The 23,608-nt window shown below is 41.4% G+C and overlaps 2 protein-coding genes and 1 non-coding gene across 4 annotated transcripts in view; all 3 read left to right on the plus strand.

Moving 5' to 3' along the window:
- The first annotated feature begins 8 nt into the window (after positions 1 to 8).
- LOC133552936 (syntaxin-11-like) lies at positions 9 to 4,941 on the plus strand. Of its 2 annotated transcripts, none has more exons than XM_061900552.1 (2): positions 9 to 168; positions 3,204 to 4,941. In XM_061900552.1, the coding sequence occupies exon 2, from the start codon at positions 3,209 to 3,211 to the stop codon at positions 4,085 to 4,087; it is 879 nt and encodes a 292-aa protein (XP_061756536.1). In that variant the 5' UTR covers positions 9 to 168; positions 3,204 to 3,208; the 3' UTR covers positions 4,088 to 4,941. The 2 variants fall into 2 exon arrangements, with proteins under 2 accessions (XP_061756536.1, XP_061756537.1); XM_061900553.1 differs by lacking the exon at positions 9 to 168 and adding an exon at positions 183 to 319.
- Positions 4,942 to 13,050: 8,109 nt separating this feature from the next.
- trnal-uaa (transfer RNA leucine (anticodon UAA)) lies at positions 13,051 to 13,133 on the plus strand. The gene has a single exon. It is a non-coding gene; the product is annotated as a tRNA-Leu (tRNA).
- A 5,676-nt stretch (positions 13,134 to 18,809) lies between these two features.
- Positions 18,810 to 23,608, plus strand: part of utrn (utrophin) — a 420,528-nt gene continuing 415,729 nt past the window's right edge. Inside the window, exon 1 of the mRNA XM_061900556.1 lies at positions 18,810 to 19,179. The gene's annotated coding sequence lies outside the window, so the exon portion shown is untranslated. The remainder of the gene's footprint in view (positions 19,180 to 23,608) is intronic.

The following is a 23,608-nucleotide window of genomic DNA, read 5'->3' on the forward strand; positions in this document are numbered from 1 at the left end:
TATTCCAGGAAGTATGAGTACAGTAGTGGGAGGGCCTTAGCTTTTGGAATACAGTAGACAACTACCTTCTTTACCTTCAGCAGTAATCAAAACATGCTCACTCAAGTCGTTTGGATTGAAATGATCACGAAAGAGAACACATTTTGAAGGAGTACATCAGAAAAAAAGGTACGTTCATTTGGACCACCAACATGCTGTAACTACTAAAATCCAATGTATTCTGCTTGTTTGAAAAAATACATTCAGTGGTCTTGCTGGGAGCTGAGGTTTCTTTTAGGATGAGGAACTGTTTTTTTTTACATAACAGGATCTCACAAAAGTGAGTACACACCTTGCATTTCAGCAAACATTGTAATGACAGTATAGTGCATCTGCTCGCGGACAATGCTGCTGAAAGTACATTTGCATATACTGTATTTTTCGGATTATAAATCGCAGTTTTTTTCATAGTTTGGCCGGGGGTGCGATTTATACTCTGGAGCGACTTATGTGTGAAATTATTAACACATTACCGCAAAATATCAAATCATATTTATCTAATTCACGTAAGAGACAAGGCGTATATCAGCAATCGTCACACATACACGTCAATCAATAAAAATTTGGCAGGGGCAGGTCATGGCAGAAGTGCATTGTGGGAAAAAAAAGATGCTAGCCGCTACTATTTCTGTACCTATGAAAATTGATAATTTTCACATTGGCGGTAACTTATAAAAACTGAGAAGGGCTTTAAGGCAGTCCTGCGCAACCTGTGGGATCAGTGGATGATGGATGGAAAGCACAGCTTCACGGCAACCGAGAGAATGCGCCATGTAACTTTGGGATCGATCGACAAAGCATGGGCTCCAATGACAACCAAAACCATCTTGTCCGGATTCAGAAAGGCTGGAATAATTGGAACTGCAACTGACGATGACTCTGACGTAAGCGACGTACCGATAAAAGAGGAAGCGGCGCATTGTCTACCTATGGAGTTGGCAGAGTTGTTTAGAAGCGACACCGAGGAAGATTTCATCGGATTTAGCGATTAGGAGTGACAGATTTTTTAGTAAACGTATAGCATGTTCTTTATGTTATAGTTATTTGAATGACTCTTACCATAATATGTTACGTTAACATACCAGGCACGTTCTAAATTCGTTATTTGTGCGTCATGTAACATACACTTATTCAGCCTGTTGTTCACTATTCTTTATTTATTTTAAATTGCCTTTCAAATGTCTAATCTTGGTGTTGGATTTTATCAGATAAATTTCCCCAAAAAATGCAACTTATACTCTAGTGCAGCGGGTCACCAACGCGGTGCCCGCAGGCACCAGGTAGCCCGTAAGGACCAGATGAGTAGCCCGCTGGCCTGTTCTAAAAATAGCTCAAATAGCAGCACTTACCAGTGAGCTGCCTCTATTTTTTTTTTATTTTTTTTATTTACTAGCAAGCTGGTCTCGCTTTGCTCGACATTTTTAATTCTAAGAGACAAACCTCAAATAGATTTTGAAAATCCAAGAAACTATTTTTAAAGACTTGCTCTTCACTTGTTTACATAAATTATTTTTTTTTTTTTACTTTGCTTCTTATAAGACCATTTTAGAGAAAAAATACAACTTTAAAAATGATTTTAGGATTTCTAAACACATATACCTTTTTACCTTTTAAATTCCTTCCTCTTCTTTCCTGACAATTTAAATCAATGTTCAAGTAAATTTAATTTTTTAATTTTAAAGAATAATAAATACGTTTTAATTTAATTCTTCATTTTAGCTTCTGTTTTTTCGACGAAGAATATTTGTGAAATATTTCTTCAAACTTATTATGATTAAAATTCAAAAAAATTATCTTGCCAATCTAGAAAATCTGTAGAATCAAATTTTAATCTTCTTTCAAAGTCTTTTGAATTTATTTGAAAATTTTTGCTCTGGAAAATCTAGAAGAAATAATGATTTGTCTTTGTTAGAAATATAGTTTGATCCGATTTGTTATATATTTTAACAAAGTGCAGATTGGATTTTAACCTATTTAAAACATGTCATCAAAATTCTAAAATTAATCTTAATCAGGAAAAATTACTAATACTGTTCCATGAATAATTGTTTTTATTTTTTCGAAAAGATTCTAATTAGCTAGTTTTCTTTTCTTTTTTCGGGTTGAATTTTGAATTTCAAAGAGTCGAAATTGAAGATAAACTATGTTTCAAAATTAAATTTTTATTTTTTTTCCTGTTTTCTCCTCTTTTAAACTCTTCAATTTAGGTTTTTTTTCATCATGTATTCTCTACAAAAAACCTTCCGTAAAAGGAAAAAAATGTACGACGGAATGACAGACAGAAATACCCTTTTTTTTTCATATATATAGATTTATTTATTAAAGGTAAATTGAGCAAATTGGCTATTTCTGGCAATTTATTTAAGTGTGTATCAAACTGGTAGCCCTTCGCATTAATCAGTACCCAAGAAAAAAGGTTGGTGACCCCTGCTCTACCGCGACTTATATGTTTTTTTCCTTCTTTATCATGCATTTTCAGCCTGTGCGATTTATACTCCGGAGAGATTTATAATCCGAAAAATACGGTACTTTAGAGCAGTATGAATTGAATATCCACTGAAAATGACTTAACACGGCCATTATTGTCTCATAGCTCACAACACAAGGTGGTGGTAGTGTCATGGTCTGGGGCTGCACGAGTACGAAGCTGTGGTTTATTGTCTTTGTTTAGATTGACGGCAAATGTATTTGCAATTTTATACGTTTCCAACCTTTTCTCCAATGTTGATGGGCGAACACCACATAAACCAGGGTGTGAATGCCAAAAACACATAATGCCCCTTCTCCACATTAGAGTACCTACTCAGCTTACTCTGACGTTTTTTCAATTGTCAACAGCAAGTACTGCCATGTTTCTTGTAACGTTTGAGGACACACGGCGAGAAATGTCAAAATAATCATACTTTAGCCTAACTTATCTCAAGGCTGCCGTATCATACGCCACAGTCTCCACTACTAATTTTTCCTGCTGCCCTCAGTCTCCTCTGGGATAAAATCTCTTCACCACAGATGACAGCCACATGGCTACAAAGTCCTCCATTTTTGTTTGCTATCATGTCTCAATGCATTGTGAAGTCCAAGTCAAGCCGGTGCTGGGCTGTGGAAAATCAACCGAAGTTATTCAATAGAAATTCAAATATTAACACTTTTGCCGTGTTCCACAGGCACAATGCGGGACATGCTGGAGAGGCTGCGAAATGTGAGTGAGGAGCATGAGGATATCCAGGACTTTGAATATGACGACAATAAGCTAAAACATGATCAAGAGGCAATAGTGTTTGAGAACTCCTCAGACATCGAGAGCATCTTGAAGGAAGCCCAATCCATACGCAAGGAGATCTCCATGCTCCTCATGGAGGTGGAGCGTCTGAATAAAAACAATGAACGCTTTCGTACCACAGTCCGCCAATTCACTGCACTCAAAAAGGACTCGGACACCATTGCCAAGGGGATACAGAAGCATGGGAAGGACGTGCACTCTCGCCTGCTGGCGCTGAGTGAGAAGAGCAAGAAACTGGAGACCAAAGAGGGGCCAAACTCAGCAGCCGGCCGCATCGCCTGCATGCAATACGACTCGCTCATCTGTGCCTTCCAAGCTGCCATGGGAAGCTACAACCAGGCGGAGGAAATGCAGAGGACCATTTGTAGGGACCGAATCAAGCGACAGGCCTCCATATTAGGGACTAAAATCTCTGACAATCAGTTGGACGACATTGTGGACAAAGGATGTGAAGGCTGGAGCGAGTTGTCCCAGAGCCTACAGACACAAGAGAGTCACTCATCCCGCTGGGCACTGTGCGAAATCAAAGACCGACACAAGGAGCTAGTGGCGCTGGAGGGCAGGCTCAAGGAAGTCCATGAACTGTTCCTAGAAATGGCTTTGCAAACGGAAGAGCAGTGCAGCATGCTCAACAACATTGAGGCCAATGTATGTAAATCTCAGGATTATACCCAGAAAGTCAACACCAATCTCAAAAAGGCCATACAGTACAAGAAAAAAAACCCTTTTCAGACATTTTGTCCATGTTTTACTTGTTGGAGAAAATAAAGTCTCTTTTGGAAGATTCAAAGAATGTAGTATTTCCACAGCCATTGTGGAGACACACCTCTCAATCAATATACAGAAAACAGAAAACTACTGTAATAACCAGATGCAATAATAAGGAGTGCAATATTGGATAGTGCAATACGGGGGGAGTGTGATGTGTGATCTCATAACTAACTGATATACCTGCGCACTGTTCACTGTCGTCACTGTATTGTCGGATGAACTGTATGTATATATATATATGTATGTATGTATGTATGTATGTAAAACATACATACTGCTCACCTCCCAGGGGGTGATCAAGGGTGATGGGTCAAATGCAGAGAATAATTTTGCCACTCCTTGTGTGTGTGACAATCATTGGTACTTTAACTTTAACTTAACTTAAATTGTGTAATACCTAATAACTAGGGCTGTCCATCATGTATATATGCAGATTAATCATACAATGTATTTTGCTCCGTAACCTTCTAATCCAGTGGTTCTCAACCGTTTTTCAGTGAAGTACCCCCTGTGAACATTTTTTTTATTTAAATACCCCCTAATCAGAACAAAGCATTTTTGGTTAAAAAAAAAAAAGAGATAAAAAAGTAAACTACAGCTGTTAGAGCCAAATACGCTTTCTGTCTGTCAAATTGATGACGTCACTAAAGGGGTTGGCTCCAAGGCGAAGTGCCTGTCTGTTTAGGGAGGAGTCAGGATCTTGCTCAGGTGTTGTTGAGTAGAGGCACAACAGTTTTTGACTGTGCCAGGCTAGTGTTTGTTTGCTCCAGTGTATTTTCTGTTTTTGTACAAAGTGTATTATATAAATGTGACTTTATGATATTAAATATTTTTGTTAAACATGGACACAATTTTGGACATCAATTATTAGCTGGCTGCACACTTCTGAACTAACTTCATTTAATTTCGGCAAACAGTAGCAGTAATAGTATAGGACTTTACCGCTACATTTAAGTCAAAAACTGCCTCACCTAAAGGCGAGTTGTTTATTGGGAAGCAACAAGCTGCGAGGCTTGTTTTGGAAGAGGATCGCACCTACCGCTGTCAATATTTGATTGACGGGCGGCGGCGGAAGAAAGGGATCGGCGAAGCGGCGGACACCATCCTGCAATCAAGTTTTGCATCGACAGCTCCGAGTCCCACTGGAGAGCAACAGGGTCGCTCATCGGGGACAGCAGCAGCAGCAGCAGCAGCAGATCATCCCATCGGACCAAGCCGCGCGCGTGCGTGCCGTGCGTGGAGGAGGACGCGAAACAGCGTTGAGTGTAGTATGTTTTAGCGGCGCGCCCACTTAAAAAAAAAAAAAAAAAAAAAAAATGGCCATTGTTAAATTGTGCGCACACAAATATTAAAAAATCCAATTTGTTGGTGACTATTTGACTTGACTTGCGCGCGAGTTGACAAACTTTGACTTTTCCTAATGGAGGAGGAGGGAGCACACGCATTCCCTGATGAACATAAACAGCCACAAGGGGACACTGTGGCTGAACGTGACAATGTTGGACAAGGGGTTGAAGGGAAAAACGTCTGGTAAAAATGACACCCAAGGCTCTAGGTCACAAAATTGAAAGTTTGCATGGGGAAAGAAAATCAAAGTTGCAAAGACTCTCAATACTAAAAGAGGGGATCATTGCTGTGATAAATGACGAAACACGTTCACATGAGCTAAAGGAGGAATTTAGCAGGTTTATGGATTTATATCATGAAATTAGAAAAGTGCACATAACTTTGTTGTCTCTGTTGCCAGAATATGAGAGTACTAAACACGAGACATGGTACAAAGCAAAAATTTTGAATTTTGATGGTTTTATTGAAAAGGTTGACAGGTTGATGTGTTTTAAAAATGATGACAATGATAATGATGATGATGATGATGATGAGGTTGAAAATGAGGGTTCCGCTGTTGATGGTTTTGAAAATGAAAGTGTACAACCCCAAGACAGCATTTACAATGTTCCATCTATTGTCTTATCAAAGGTCATTCAATCCACAGTCTCAAACAAAAGCAACATGTCTTCCACTTCTTCTGCTCGCATAATAGCAGAGGCAGATAAGGCAGCACTTGTCGCCCGTGCTATTGCTTTAAAAGAGATCCATGCATTGGAGGCGCAAGCAGAGGCCATAAGGAGAAAAAAGGAGCAAATGGAGTTGGATGCTGAAATAGCAGCCCACGATGCTAAATTGTCTGTCCTCCATGAAGCCAGTGTTTCTGGCAGAAGCCAAAAGTCTGATGGAATGGAGTCTTATTACAGGCAAGGGACAAAACCGAAAAAAGTGCCTACTCCGCCTGTAGAACAACTTCAGCCATCTGTTAAAGCTGCTCCTTCAGAGCTTCACACAGCCAAAAATGCCCCAAACAAGATCCATTCACACCCTCAACCAAAGAAACAACCTCTTTGCTCATCAACTTTGGATCCTGTGGAAAACCAATCAAGGCAAAATTTACCTCAAGCATTTCAAGGCAACACAATACCAGGTGAATTCCACACTGTATTACAGAGGCAAAATGAAATGATGGCACTCCTAGTTCAAGCACAAACCTCCCAATTACTTCCACACAGACAAATTCCGTTTTTGAAGGTGACCCATTGCAGTTTCAGGCTTTCATAAAAGCTTTTGAATATTGTATGGAGGCAAAAACCAATGATCATGGTGATTGCTTATACTATCTGGAACAGTTTACCAAAGGACAGCCCAGAGAGTTGGTGCGCAGTTGCCTCTATATGCCTACAGAGAGAGGTTATGCTACAGCAAAACGCCTACTAAGGGAACACTTTGGAAATCCTTCAAAAATAACAGCAGCCTACCTGGACAAAATTATGGTATGGCCAAACATCAAGTCTGAAGATGTAAAAAATCTCCAAGCTTTTGCACTGTACTTGCGAGAATGTTCCAATGCCATGGATGAGCTGCAGTACTTGGACGAGCTCAACATGCCAGCTAGCATGAAGATGCTCATACAAAAGCTTCCATACAAATTAAGGGATCAGTGGAGAGGAAAAGCAGCCGACATTGTTGACCAACAAAAGCGACGCGCTTGTTTCACAGACATTGTTAAATTTATCGAACAGCAGGTCAGAATTGCTTCAGATCCTGTCATTCGGCATTCGGGACATCCCTCGAAATAAAATAACCAAACCCAAGCCTATACATCAAAGCAAATCACAGTACAGAAGGAATAGTTTCACAACTCATGTGACAGTTGCCACTAGACCTAAACCGGCTCCACACCTCAATAAATTTGTGAACACCTCCAAGACGAACTCTATTTCCTGTCTTTACTGTAAAAGTGAACATGCATTGGAGCACTGTCCGATACTGGAAAATAAGGCACACAGGGAAAAGCTTGACTTTTTAAAGGAAAAAGGACTGTGTTTTGGTTGCCTGTGCACAGGGCACCTGAGCAAGAGTTGCGACAGGCGCATCACTTGCTCTTACTGCAACAAGACGCATCCCAAAGTGCTACATATTGACAGGAGGGATCTGGAAAGTGGAGAAAATAGCCAACTTCCAAAGGTAAAAGCAGATATTTGCACTACATCATCTACTTGTGGCCATACAGGGAATGGTAAATATGGAATTTTACCTATCCTGCCCGTTCAAGTGAAGTACTCAAACGGCAGCAAGATAGTCCAGACATATGCTTTCCTAGATCCAGGAAGCACAGGGACCTTCTGTTCTGAACAATTGGTAAACAGGCTGAACACAGAAGGCCGAAAAACAAAAATTCACTTGCGCACCATGGGGCACAGTAAGGTGATCCCGAACAGCATTGTAAATGGTCTGGAAATCTCTGAGCTTACTTCTAGTAAGTTTTTTGAGCTTCCTGATGTCTTCACTCAAAGGCAGATGCCCATGTACACAAACAATCTGATTAGTGAGGCAGAACTTGATAAGTGGCCTTACCTCCAAGGCATCAAAATTCCTCGGATAACTGCCGACGTGGACCTGTTAATTGGTACCAACGCCTCCAAGTTAATAGAACCACGGGAGGTGATTAATAGCCACGGAGATGGACCTTATGCTGTCAGAACCCTATTGGGGTGGGTGATTAATGGGCCATTACAAGTCAATGACACGCATAATAGGAGCCCCATAGTTACTGTTAACCGCACAACCGTTAACAGTTTGGAGGAACTGCTTATGAACCAGTACATACATGATTTCAATGAGCAGGGTCCCAAAGATCAAGAGGACATGTCAAAAAAAGGAAAGAAGCCCAAGATAGAGAAGCCCACCAGGAAGACATCAAAAAGAAAACGGAGCGCAGATGACAATGACGATGAAAATAAAGTCAGTCGAATGCGAACAATACGCCAGGCAGTCTCCAAGGCCGTGTCGAAACAGCGGGAAATCCTTCTGGGTGACGGAGGCTGCGAAGATGAAGAGCAGGATGACCAAGAGGAAGCTTACCTGGATCCTGATGAGTCTGGCAGTGATCAAGACTTCATGGTGGAAGATGACGAGGACAACGACTATGGCAAGTCCAAAAAGAGAAGAGTTCCCCGAAAGAGGGGGAAGAAAATGTCCCAGAGAGTCCTTTGGGAGAAGAAGAGGAGGAAACTGAGAAGAAGAAAAGCTCTCCTACCCCCAAGGTGACGAAGTAAGCTGATGGCAAGGAGTAGGAAAAGAAGACAGCTACAGTCTCTATGTACTGTTGGTAATAGATCACCAGTATTGGATGTGCATAAGGAAATGCAGGTTGTGAATGTGAAGGCATGGAGTAAAATAACTCCATTATTGCAAAAAGGAACATAAAACCCTAAGAGTGTTTGTTTTAGTATTATGGCTCTATTTTTGTTTTATTTATTTCAAATTGAATTACTCTGTTCATCACGCCAGTAGCAATTAGGGGCTGGTGTGTTAGAGCCAAATACGCTTTCTGTCTGTCAAATTGATGACGTCACTAAAGGGGTTGGCTCCAAGGCCAAGTGCCTGTCTATTTAGGGAGGAGTCAGGATCTTGCTCAGGTGTTGCTGAGTAGAGGCGCAACAGTTTTTGACTGTGCCAGGCTAGTGCTTGTTTGCTCCCATGTATTTTCTGTTTTTGTACAAAGTGTATTATATAAATGTGACTTTATGATATTAAATATTTTTGTTAAACATGGACACAATTTTGGACATCAATTATTAGCTGGCTGCACACGTCTGAACTAGCTTCATTTATATTCGGCAACCAGTAGCAGTAATAGTATAGGACTTTACCGCTACAACAGCACTATGTCATCAGTTTCTGATTTATTAAATTGTATAACAGTGCAAAATATTGCTCATTTGTAGTGCTCTTCCTTGAACTATTTGGAAAAAAAGACATAAAAATAACTAAAAACTTGTTGAAAGATAAACAAGTGATTTAATTATAAATAAAGATTTCTACACATAGAAGTAATCATCAACTTAAAGTGCCCTCTTTGGGGATTGTAATAGAGATCCATCTGGATTCATGAACTTAATTCTAAACATTTCTTCACAAAAAAGGAAATATTTAATATTATGGAACATGTCCACCAAAAATCAAGCTGTCAACACTGAATATTGCATTGTAGTATTTCTTTTCACAGTTTATGAACTTACATTTATATTTTGTTGAAGTATTATTCAATAAATATATTTATAAATAATTTTAGAATTGTTGGTATTTTTAGAATCCATCCATCCATTTTCTACCGCTTATTCCCTTCTGGGGTCACGGGGGGTGCTGGTGCCTATCTCAGCTACAATCGGGCGGAAGGCGGGGTTCACCCTGGACAAGTCGCCATCTCATTGCAGGCCCAACACAGATAGACAGACAACATTCACACTCACATTCACACACTAGGGACCATTTAGTGTTGCCAATCAACCTATCCCCAGGTGCATGTCTTTGGAATATTTAAAAAAAATCTCACGTACCCCTTGGCATACCTTCAAGTACCCCCAGGGGTACGCGTACCCCCATTTGAGAACCACTGTTCTAATCTATTCTAACAAATTGCATTAGTATTTGGGTCTTTCTTGAATTAATTACATTTTTCAAGTTAATTAAAATTATACAAGCCAGTAAAACTTCTACTATTACTTGTGATTAATCATGATTAATCCAATTTCAAAAGTGTGAATGAATCCCGATTTTTTTTTTAAAAGGGACAAGCGGTAGAAAATGGATGGATGATGGATGGGTGGAATCTTTTGACAGCACTATACTAATAACATATCTGGACAAAAATGAAATTATCAAACAATTACAATCTGTCGACGGCCAATAAAAACCTTGCTTTGATGCAAGGCAACAATCTAGATATGACGTCATGTAAATATAACAGTAAAAATCATTCAGCAAAGTGAGCACAGTCTACCGAGTCAAATTCATTTAAAGCAGGGGTCACCAACCTTTTTGAAACCAAGAGCTACTTCTTGGGTACTGATTAATGCGAAGGGCTGCCAGTTTGATACACACTTAAATAAATTGCCAGAAATAGCCAATTTGCTCAATTTACCTTTAATAAATAAATCTATGTATATTTTTAAAAAAAAGGGTATTTCTGTCTGTCATTCCGTCGTACATTTTTTTTTCCTTTCACGAAAGGTTTTTTGTAGAGAATGATGGAAAAAACACTTAATTGAACGGTTTAAAAGAGGAGAAAACAGGAAAAAAATGAAAATTACATTTTGAAACATAGTTTATCTTCAATTTCGACTCTTTAAAATTCAAAATTCAACCCAAAAAAAGAAGAGAAAAACTAGCTAATTCGAATCTTTTGAAAAAATTTAAAAAATAATTATGGAACATCATTAGTAATTTTTCGTGATTAAGATACATTTTTGAATTTTGATGACATGTTTTAAATAGGTTAAAATCCAATCTGCATTTTGTTACAATATATAACAAATTGGACCAAGCTATATTTCTAGCAAAGACAAATCATTATTTCTTCTAGATTTTCCAGAACAAAAATTTTAAAAGAAATTCAAAAGACTTTGAAATAAGATTTAAATTTGATTCTAAAGATGTTTTACACTTGACAGAATAGTTTTTTTGAATTTTAATCATAATAAGTTTGAAGAAATATTTCACAAATATTCTTCATCGAAAAAACAGAAGCTAAAATGAAGAATTAAATCAAAATGTATTTATTATTCTTTACAATAAAAAAAAAATACTTGAACATTGATTTAAATTGTCAGGAAAGAAGGGGAAGGAATTTAAAAATTATATGTGTTTAAAAATCCTAAAATCATTTTTAAGGTTGTATTTTTTTCTCTAAAATTGTCTTTCTGATAGTTATAAGAAGCAAAGTAAAAAAATGAATGAATTTATTCAAACAAGTGAAGACCAAGTCTTTAAAATATTTTCTTGGATTTTCAAAATCGATTTGAGTTTTGTCTCTCCTAGAATTAAAAATGTTGAGCAAAGCGAGACCAGCTTGCTAGTAAATAAATACAATTTAAAAAATAGAGGCAGCTCATTTTCTCTAAAATGGTCTTATAAGAAGCAAAGTAAAAAAAATAAATGAATTTATGTAAACAAGTGAAGAGCAAGTCTTTAAAAATAGTTTCTTGGATTTTCAAAATCTATTTGAGGTTTGTCTCTTAGAATTAAAAATGTCGAGCAAAGCGAGACCAGCTTGCTAGTAAATAAAAAAAAAAATAAAAAAATAGAGGCAGCTCACTGGTAAGTGCTGCTATTTGAGCTATTTTTAGAACAGGCCAGCGGGCTACTCATCTGGTCCTTACGGGCTACCTGGTGCCCGCGGGCACCGCGTTGGTGACCCCTGCTCTACATTCTACGACCTTCCAGGCATATCAGTAGATTAATGACAGTCTACACCATGGGTGTCAAACTCTGGCCTGCAGGCCAAATTTGGCCCGCTATGTAATTTATTTTGGCCCTTTAGACAATATTAAATTGACATTAGAGCTGGCCCGCCAGTATTATACAGCGGCGGTGTATTCACCGTTAATTCTAATACTTGCCAACCCTCACGATTTTCCCAGGAGTCTCCCGAATTTCAGTGCCCCCACCCCCGAAAATCTACCGGGGCAACCATTCTCCCGAATTCCACTCGGACAACAATATCGGTGGCGTGCCTTAAAGATACTGCTTTTAGCGTCCTCTACAACCTGTGGTCATGTCCGCTTTTCCGCCATACAATCAGCGTGCCGGCCCAGTCACGTAATATATGCAGATTCTACACACACACACAAGTGAATGCAAGGCATACTTGGTCAACAGCCATACAGGTCACACTGAGGGTGGCTGTAAAAACAACTTTAACACTGTTACAAATATGCACCACACTGTGAACCCACACCAAACAAGAATGACAAACACATTTCGGGAGAACATCTGCACTGTAACACAACATCAACACAACAGAACAAATACCCAGCCACCTTTGCAGCACTAACTCTTTCGGGACGCTACAATATACACCCCCGCTACCAACAAAACTCGATTTTGCATGTCACTATAAAGTTATATAAGCCTTGCTTGTTCAATATTCAATGCAAAACTTGTTTGGGTCCCTATTAAAAGGTTACGTTGTTCAACTTTGGCCCGCGGCTTTGTTCAGTTTAGAATTTTGGCCCACTCTGTATTTGAGTTTGACACCCCTGGTCTACACAAAGTAGCTGCTTTCGATGGCTAGTTTTAGTGGCAGTGGCGGTGGGTTTCAGATATCGATGGGTTGCAAACATCAACACAAGATGGTAACTTTACAACACACAGTTAACAGCGAATACATAAACAGTATACGGACCATATAGCGATTGATGAAACGGATTTGGTTTAAGACTTCTAGCACAACTTTGCTCATCGTGTCGCTTCAAGTCCTTCTACCCGACAACACTGTTAGCTGCTAATGCTACTCGACAAGTACGCTGCGAGTTTTATCATGTACGTAAACCTCATTTAGCGTCTGAACATACGCACTGATATATGTTATCGATAAGTACAACATTTCACGCGCAAATGTCCTATACACCAGGGTGGCCGAGTGGTTAAGGCGTTGGACTTAAGATCCAATGGACATGTGTCCGCGTGGGTTCGAACCCCACTCCTGGTAAAATATTTTTTGACAATTCCTGTAAGTCAAAATAACAGCTGATCACTCGAAGTATCGTCTGTATTGTATTATATTATACAGTGGTTTAAATTATCTAACACACACAGCAGTGAATAATCAAACGGCATGCTACAATTGTAAATATTTATTATTATGCATTAGCATTAGCATTAGCATTAGACGACAATAAAGAATAATTCCTCCATCCATCCAGCTTTTTATGGGTTTTGAGTAACTGAACTCGACATAATTTGCATCGTAAATCGGTTTATCGTAAGATTTGCTAACAAAAATATTATTTAAGTGCTATTTGGTGTAAAAGATTGAGTGCCGTTGATGTGGATTGTTTTGCATTTAAAATAATGCACGTGTTTGTCAGATCAGCAACTGTACTCTTACTTATTAACAATCCAAACAATAGACATAATACAGTATTGCAACTTTTTAAAAGTACATCATATTTTGTTTGTTGCATAGGCAAAGTAATCATGTTACTAAAAGTATCTCAAATTATTGATTTTCGAAAAATGCAATAACTTGATCAACGTAAAACCGTTCCTTACCGTAATGTTATATGATGTAGCGCAGTGGTTCTCAAATGGGGGTACGCGTACCCCTGGGGGTACTTGAAGGTATGACAAGGGCTACGGGGAGATTCTTTAAAAATATTCTAAAACTACCAACAATTCCAAAATCATTTATAAATATATTCATTGAATAATACTTCAACAAAAAAATGAATGCAAGTTCATAAATTGTGAAAAGAAATGCAACAATGCAATCAATATTCAGTGTTGACAGCTAGATTTTTTGTGGACATGTTCCATAAATATTGATGTTAAAAATTTCTTTTTTTGTGAAGAAATGTCTAAAAATTAAGTTCATGAATCCAGATGGATCTCTATTACAATCCCCAAAGAGGGCGCTTTAAGTTGATTATTACTTCTATGTGTAGAAATATTTATTTATTATTAAATCACTTGTTTATTTTTCAACAAGTTTTTAGTTATTTTATGTCTTTTTTTCAAATAGTTCAACAAAGATCACTACAAATGAGCAATATTTTTGCACTGTTATACAGTTTAATAAATCAGAAACTGATGACATCAATCAATCAATCAATGTTTCTTTATTTAGCCCTAGATCACTAGTGTCTCAAAGGGCTGCACAAACCACAACACACACCATTACGACATCCTCGGTAGAGCCCACATAAGGGCAAGGAAAACTCACACCCAGTGGGACGTCGGTGACAATGATGAGGAGGAGAACCTTGGAGAGGATCATATATGTGGGACCCACCCTCCCCCCACCCTCAAGTACCCCCTAATCAGAGCAAAAACATTTAATAATAAAATACAGAGCACTATGTCATCAGTTTCTTCAGTTAGATTGTATAGCAGTGCAAAACTATTGCTCATTTGTAGTGGTCTTTCTTGAACTATTTGGAAAAAAATATATAAAAATAACTAAAAACTTGTTGAAAAGTAAAAAAGTGATTCAATTATAAATAAATATTTCTACACATAGAAGTAATCATCAACTTAAAATGCCCTCTTTGAGGATTGTAATAGAGATCCATCTTGATTCATGAACTTAATTCCAAACATTTCTTGACAAAAGAAGAAATCTTTAACACCAATATTTATGAAAAAATCTAGCTGTCAACACTGACTATTGTATTGTTGCAGTTCTTTTCACAGTTTATGAACTTGCATTCATATTTTGTTGAAGTATTATTCAATACATATATTTATAAAGGATTTTTGCATTGTTGCTATTTTTAGAATATTTAAAAAAATTCTCACGTACCCCTTGGCATACCTTCAAGTACCCCCAAGGGTACGCGTACCCCCATTTGAGAACCACTGCTCTAGGAGACCGAAAGCAATGGATGTCGAGCAGGTCTAACATGATATTGTGAAAGTTCAATCCATAGTGGATCCAACACAGCAGCGAGAGTAACGTCCACAGTAGAGCCAGCAGGAAACCATCCCAAGTGGAGGCGGATCAGCAGCGCAGAGATGTCCCTCCCGATACACAGGCGAGCGGTCCATCCTGGGTCCCGACTCTGGACGAGCGGTCCATCCTGGGTCCCGACTCTGGACGAGCGGTCCATCCTGGGTCCCGACTCTGGACAGCCAGTACTTCATCCATGGACATCGGACCGGACCCTCTCCACAAGGGAGAGTGGGACATAGGAGAAAAAGAAAAGAAACGGCAGATCAACAGGTCTAAAAAGGGAGTCTATTTAAAGGCTAGAGTATACAAATGAGTTTTAAGGTGAGACTTAAATGCTTCTACTGAGGTAGCATCTCAAACTGTTACCGGAAGGGCATTCCAGAGTACTGGAGCCCGAACGGAAAACGCTCTATAGCCCGCAGACTTTTTTTGGGCTTTAAGAATCACTAATAAGCCGGAGTCCTTTGAACGCAGATTTCTTGCCGGGACATATGGTACAATACGATCGGCAAAATAGACTGTAGCTAGACCGTGTAGTATTTTATACGTAAGTAGTAAAACCTTAAAGTCACATCTTAAGTGCACAGGAAGCCAGTGCAGGTGAGCCAGTATAGGCGTAATATGATCAAGCTTTCTTGTTGTTGTCGAAAGAAGGCCGTTTTAGTAACGCTTTCAATGTGACGTAGTGTATTTTACTTCTTTATCTCTTTTTTTCAACGAAAAAGGCTTTGCTCTGATTAGGGGGTACTTGAATTAAAAAAATGTTCACAGGGGGTACATCACTGAAAAAAGAATGAGAAGTACATGACGTAGCGGCTGGCTTCGTGGTGTTAGCCAATGAATTTGGCTGGGGGGCGGGACTTCCGGGGAGCGATAAGGAAGTGAAGTTGTGGATAGGAAGTAAGGGTTCGAGTATTGCCGGGAAAAGAGGGAAGACGCACATTGGAGTTGTTGTGTAGTTGAATTGCATCTTGTGCAATAAAGACAAGACATACAAAGACATTGCATGAGCCTACATTCCTGGATTATTACAATAGTTTTTCAATGACAATATTTATCTGAACACAAGAGGGCACTAAAGCCTTTATTGTAATTATTAAGGCTTATTGGCGGCTGTATTTACTGTAATAGCACTGGAAATGCATTTTTGTGCATTTTCCATAAGGAAATACCATATCTAGACGTTTTGGAAAATGCTTTAAACTTCTGGACTGGTTGTAACCAACACTATTTTATTTTCCAATATTGTGGTGACTGGTGATGAATACAGGGTACCTAAATATATACATTGTTGTTTCTACAAACCCTGTTTCCATATGAGTTGGGAAATTGTGGGAATACAATGATTTGCAAATCATTTTCAACCCATATTCAGTTGAATCTGCTACAAAGACAACATATTTGATGTTCAAACTGATAAACATTATATTTTTTTTGTAAATAATCGTTAACTTTAGAATTTGATGCCAGCAACACTTGACAAAGAAGTTGGGAAAGGTGGCAATAAATACTGATAAAGTTGAGGAATGCTCATCAAACACTTATTTGGAATATCCCACAGGTGTGCAGCCTAATTGGGAACGGGTGGGTGCCATGATTGGATATAAAAACAGCTTCCCATCCTTTCTTGTGAAAGGATGGGGCGAGGAACACCCCTTTGTCCACAACTGCGTGAGCAAATAGTCAAACAGTTTAAGAACAACGTTTCTCAAAGTGCAATTGCAAGAAATTTAGAGATTTCCACATCTACGGTCCATAATATCATCAAAAGGTTCAGAGAATCTGGAGAAATCACTCCACGTAAGCGGCATGGCCGGAAACCAACATTGAATTACTGTGACCTTCAATCCCTCAGGCGGCACTGTATCAAAAACCGACATCAATCTCTAAAGGATATCACCACATGGGCTCAGGAACACTTCAGAAAAACACTGTCACTAAATACAGTTCGTCGCTACAATTGTAAGTGCAAGTTAAAACTCTACTATGCAAAGCGAAAGCCATTTATCAACAACATCCAGAAATGCCGCCACTTCTCTGGGCCCGAGATCATCTTAGATGGACTGATGCAAAGTGTAACTGGAAAATGTTCTGTGGTCTAAGAAGTCCACATTTATAACTGTTTTTGGAAATATTCGACATTGTGTCATCCGGACCAAAGGAGAAGCGATCCATCCAGGCTTTTATCGAGGCAAAGTTCAAAAGCCAGCATCTGTGATGGTCTGGGGGTGCATTAGTGCCCAAGGCATGGGTAACTTACACATCTGTGAAGGCACCATTAATGCTGAAAGGTACATACAGGTTTTGGAACAACATATGCTGCCATCTTTTTCATGGATGCCCCTGCTTATTTCAGCAAGACAATGCCAAGCCACATTCAGCACGTGTTACAACAGTGTGGTTTCGTAAAAAAAGAGTGGGGGTACATTCCTGGCCCGCCTGGAGTCCAGACCTGTCTCCCATGGAAAATGTGTGGCGCATTATGAAGCGTAAAATATGACAGCGGAGACCCCGGACTGTTGAACGACTGAAGCTCTACATAAAAGAAGAATGGCAAAGAATTCCACTTTCAAAGCTTCAACAATGTGTTTCCTCAGTTCCCAAACGTTTATTGAGTGTTGTTAAAAGAAATTGTGATGTAACACAGTGGTGAACATGCCCTTTCCCAACTACTTTGGCACATGTTGCAGCCATGAAATTCTAAGTGAATGATAATTTACAAAAAAAAAAAATAAAGTTTATGAGTTTGAACATCAAATATCTTGTCTTTGTAGTGCATTCAATTGAAAGTGGGTTGAAAAGGATTTGCAAATCATTGTATTTCGTTTGTATTTACATCTAACACAATTTCCCAACTCGTATGGAAACGGGGTTTGTAAAACAGATTTTACAAGTATACATGTTGCTGATTTTCTGCACACTGTTTAAACAAAGATGTGTAAGTTGATATAGGTTCCATGTTGGATACATGTCTACTATGTGAAAACTGAGCTGTTTTGAGGAAGCGTCCACAAAGGGGCCTTGACAACTGAGAAGGTGGAGGCCGACAGTGGATGAATAATATGTTTGCGTGGTCCACAAGGCTGCAGAAACTTCAACTAAGTTGAATTAAAATTCACCCCCTGTTGGCACTGTTGTCTTGTACATTAGAATATCATACTAAATTTAAAGGAATTGTATTTGGGCTTTAATATTTGCTTTGTATGGCACACCTGCTGCAAAGTAAAGTGTATCTTCATAATATGTGAATTTTGTGGTAGGATTTCAAGAACTCACAACATCCCAGGATTACATTTTGGCTGCATTGTCATTGTTTTTGTGAATATTATTATAATTTCCAAATGTGTTTCTACAGGGAATCACAAGTTTACGTGACGTAACAACCAATGCGCCATGTTTCCATCGTGGCGTCGGGAAAAACTTCAGCAGCCCTGAAGGGAACGCTGGCAGATATTCTGTATTGTCACCTAGGGTTTAAGAGATGTGCTTCCTTTTTGGGTTTACAAAATAAAGCAACAGCATGACACTGGTACTGTTTTGGACAGTAACGCGTGAATAAGAAATAAGAAGACAATCTATATATAGTGTATTCATACAAAAAGTTAGCTCACAACGAGCTGTAACACCCATGTTCACAGTCTGGATCCCGATTCCCTTTTACTTTGAAAAACCCTCCTCCGTATTGGCGCTTTGTTACTATCGCTTGATGATAAAGTGTCGCCAGGACGGGGGAAACACTAACAGGAACAAAGTTAAGAGTCGCTGCTTTCTCCACATGCACTAATCTTTACATTTTTAAACCAGACGGCTTTTTTTTTCTTTTTAACTCTGTAGCCGCTGGATTTTGACCCAAAAAAGCGTGCAAGTTTGGGATTGCGTGCCATACTTGCTGTGGATGGGCTTTGGAAGTTTTCTCCTGAATTAAATAACGAGGAAAATACATGTTTCAAGTAGCTAAAATGGCTTAAATCAACTCAGGAAGTTTATTGCTCATATTTTTCATGACTCCACGTCTCACTTTTTGGATTTATTCGGGCGGTTTGGATTAAATTTGAGGCAGGCGGACTGGTGACAGCAGAGAGAGGTGAGTGTCTTTTTTTTTGGTGGGGTTCAAGTAAGGCTGGACTGAAATGCAAAAAATGACACCAGACATCCTACATTCCTCATATTTTGATACAAATACTGCAACGTATTTGTTGTGTAGTCTTTTTTTAAGCCGACTTTAATAGTTTCCTATTAAGAGGAACTGAGATTGTGACACATTCAAACGAAAGTACACTGAAAATGTCTTAAATCATTGGTTCTCAAAGCCAGAAAGGACTTAAGCAGTAGCCAAAGAAACATCTAGAAAAAACTATTTTCAAAACTTGCTGAAAAAGCTTCAATTTTGTCAATGGCACAATCAATTGATTTTTTTTAAATTCTTACAGTGTGAAGGTAAACAGGAGTCAATATTTTGTGGGAAGGCTGTCTGTGACATTGCGGTGAGCGATACTGCACATGTTGGTATCGATCAGATACAAAAAAAAATAGTATTGCAGATACTGACAATCGTACATGTACTTTTTTCTGACATTTTTCAAGACCATTGTATGGTTTTGTGATGCCCCCTTTAATTTGTTGTTCACCGTCAGAATAGAACACAGAACTAAGTTATTTGAGAACAATTTAACAATATATAAATACAGAATCATAGGGCAATACACAGAATACCGTATTTCCTTGAATTGCCGCCCGGGCGCTAATTAATTTAAAACCTCTTCTCACTCCTGCGCTTACCAAAGGCATGCGGTATAAGTAAGCATGCACCAATTATTTTAAAACCTTTTCTCACTCTGGCACTTACCAAAGGCATGCAGTAAAAAATTGATTGTGATGTAAGCTTGGACCTTAAATCCTACCGAATAGCTCTTAATTTTCTTCCCCTTATGCCAGGGGTGTCAAACTCAAATATAGAGTGGGCCAAAATTTAAAACTGAACAAAGCGGCGGGCCAAGGTGGAACAAATTAAAATTTTAATAGGGACCCAAGCAAGTTTTGCATTGAATATTGAACAAGCAAGGCTTATACTGTATGACTTTATAGTGACATGCAAACTTGAGTTTCAAATAATAATAATAAAAAAATTTCAATGGCATCCATCCATCCATCCATCCATCCATCTTCTTCCGCTTATCCGAGGTCGGGTCGCGGAGGCAGCAGCCTAAGCAGGGAAGCCCAGACTTCCCTCTCCCTAGCCACTTCGTCTAGCTCTTCCCGGGGGATCCCGAGGCGTTCCCAGGCCAGCCGGGAGACATAGTCTTCCCAACGTGTCCTGCGTCTTCCCCGTGGCCTCCTACCGGTTGGACGTACCCTAAACACCTCCCTAGGGAGGCGTTCGGGTGGCATCCTGACCAGATGCCCGAACAACCTCATCTGGCTCCTCTCGATGTGAAGGAGCAGCGGCTTTACTTTGAGTCCCTCCCGGATGGCAGAGCTTCTCGCCCTATCTCTAAGGGAGAGCCCCGCCACACGGCGGAGGAAACTCATTTCGGCCGCTTGTACCCGTGATCTTATCCTTTCGGTCATGACCCAAAGCTCAAGACCATAGGTGAGGATGGGAACGTAGATCGACCGGTAAATTGAGAGCTTTGCCTTCCAGCTCAGCTCCTCCTTCACCACAACGGATCGGTACAACGTCCGCATTACTGAAGACGCCGCACCGATCCGCCTGTCGATCTCATGATCCACTCTTCCCCCACTCGTGAACAAGACTCCTAGGTACTTGAACTCCTCCACTTGGGGCAGGGTCTCCTCCCCAACCCGGAGATGGCATTCCACCCTTTTCCGGGCGACAACCATGGACTCGGACTTGGAGGTGCTGATTCTCATTCCGGTCGCTTCACACTCGGCTGCGAACCGATCCAGTGAGAGCTGAAGATCCCGGTCAGATGAAGCCATCAGGACCACATCATCTGCAAAAAGCAGAGACCTAATCCTGCGGTCGCCAAACCGGAACCCCTCAAGGCCTTGACTGCGCCTAGAAATTCTGTCCATAAAAGTTTTGAACAGAATCGGTGACAAAGGACAGCCTTGGCGGAGTCCAACCCTCACTGGAAACGTGTTCGACTTACTGCCGGCAATGCGGACCAAGCTCTGGCACTGATCGTACAGGGAGCGGACCGCCACGATAAGACAGTCCGATACCCCATACTCTCTGAGCACTCCCCACAGGACTTCCCGAGAGACACGGTCGAATGCCTTCTCCTAGTCCACAAAGCACATGTAGACTGGTTGGGCCAACTCCCATGCACCCTCAAGAACCCTGCGGAGAGTATAGAGCTGTTCCACAGTTCCACGACCAGGCCGAAAACCACACTGTTCCTCCTGAATCTGAGGTTCGACTATCCGGCGTAGCCTCCTCTCCAGTACACCTGAATAAACCTTACCGAGAAGGCTGAGGAGTGTGATCCCACTATAGTTGGAACACACCCTCCGGTCCCCCTTCTTAAAGATAGGAACCACCACCCCGGTCTGCCAATCCAGAGGTACCGCCCCCGATGTCCACGCGATGCTGCAGAGTCTTGTCAACCAAGACAGCCCCACAGCATCCAGAGCCTTAAGGAACTCCGGGCGCACCTCATCCACCCCTGGGGCCTTGCCACCAAGGAGCTTTTTAACTACCTCAGCGACCTCAGCCCCAGAAATAGGAGAGTCCGCCACAGATTCCCCAGGCACTGCTTCCTCATAGGAAGACGTGTTGGTGGGATTGAGGAGGTCTTCGAAGTATTCCTTCCACCTATCCACAACATCCGCAGTCGAGGTCAGCAGAACACCATCCGCACCATACACGGTGTTGATAGTGCACTGCTTCCCCTTCCTGAGGCGGCGGGCGGTGGTCCAGAATCGCTTCGAAGCCGTCCGGAAGTCGTTTTCCATGGCTTCCCCGAACTCCTCCCATGTCCGAGTTTTTGCCTCAGCGACCGCTGAAGCTGCACACCGCTTGGCCTGTCGGTACCTGTCCACTGCCTCCGGAGTCCTATGAGCCAAAAGGACCCGATAGGACTCCTTCTTCAGCTTGACGGCATCCCTCACCGCTGGTGTCCACCAAGGGGTTTTAGGATTGCCTCCCCGACAAGCACCAACTAATTTGCGGCCACAGCTCCGATCAGCCGCCTCGACAATAGAGGTGCGGAACATGGTCCACTCGGACTCAATGTCCAGCACCTCCCTCGTGACATGTTCAAAGTTCTTCCGGAGGTGGGAATTGAAACTTTCTCTGACAGGAGACTCTGCCAGACGTTCCCAGCAGACCCTCACAATGCGTTTGGGCCTCCCAGGTCTGTCTGGCATCCTCCACCACCATCGCAGCCAACTCACCACCAGGTGGTGATCGGTAGAAAGCTCCGCCCCTTTCTTCACCCGAGTGTCCAAAACATAAGGCCGCAAGTCCGATGACACAACTACAAAGTCGATCATGGAACTGCGGCCTAGGGTGTCCTGGTGCCAAGTGCACATGTGGACACCTTTATGTTTGAACATGGTGTTTGTTATGGACAAACCGTGACGAGCACAAAAGTCCAATAATAAAACACCACTCGGGTTCAGATCCGGGCGGCCATTCTTCTCAATCACGCCTCTCCAGGTTTCACTGTCGTTGCCAACGTGAGCGTTGAAGTCCCTCAGTAGGACAAGGGAATCACCCGGGGGAGCACTTTCCAGTACTCCCTCGAGTGCTCCCAAAAAGGGTGGGTACTCTGAACTGCTGTTTGGTGCATAAGCAGTCAGGACCCGTCCCCCCCACCCGAAGGCGGAGGGAGGCTACCCTTTCGTCCACCGGGTTAAACTCCAACGTGCAGGCTTTGAGCCGGGGGGCAACAAGAATTGCCACCCCAGCCCGTCGCCTCTCACTGCCGGCAACGCCAGAGTGGAAGAGGGTCCAGTCCCTCTCGAGAGAAGTGGTTCCAGAGCCCTTGCTGTGCGTCGAAGTGAGTCCGACTATATCCAGCCGGAACTTCTCAACTTCGCGCACTAGCTCAGGCTCTTTCCCCCCCAGTGAGGTGACGTTCCACGTCCCAAGAGCTAGCTTCTGTAGCCGAGGATCGGACCGCCAAGTGCCCTGCCTTCGGCTCCCGCCCAGCTAACATTGCACCCGACCTCTATGGCCCCTGCTATGGGTGGTGAGCCCATTGGAGGGGTGACCCACGTTGCCTCTTCGGGCTGTGCCCGGCCGGGCCCCATGGGAACAGGCCCGTCCACCAGGCGCTCTCTATCGTGCCCCACCTCTGGGCCTGGCTCCAGAGGGAGGCCCCGGTGACCCGCGTCCGGGCGAGGGAAATCTGGGTCCATGTTTTTTCTTCTTCATAAAGGTCTTCGAACTGCTCTTTGTCTGATCCCTCACCTAGAACCTGTTTGCCTTGGGAGACCCTTCCAGGGGGCATAAAGCTCTCGGACAACATAGCTCCTAGGATCATTGGGACACGCAAACTCCTCTACCACGATAAGGTGGCAGCTCAGAGAGGAGATTTCAATGG

The sequence above is a fragment of the Nerophis ophidion genome, linkage group LG05, assembly GCF_033978795.1.
Source record: "Nerophis ophidion isolate RoL-2023_Sa linkage group LG05, RoL_Noph_v1.0, whole genome shotgun sequence".
NCBI classification, from domain to species: domain Eukaryota; kingdom Metazoa; phylum Chordata; class Actinopteri; order Syngnathiformes; family Syngnathidae; genus Nerophis; species Nerophis ophidion.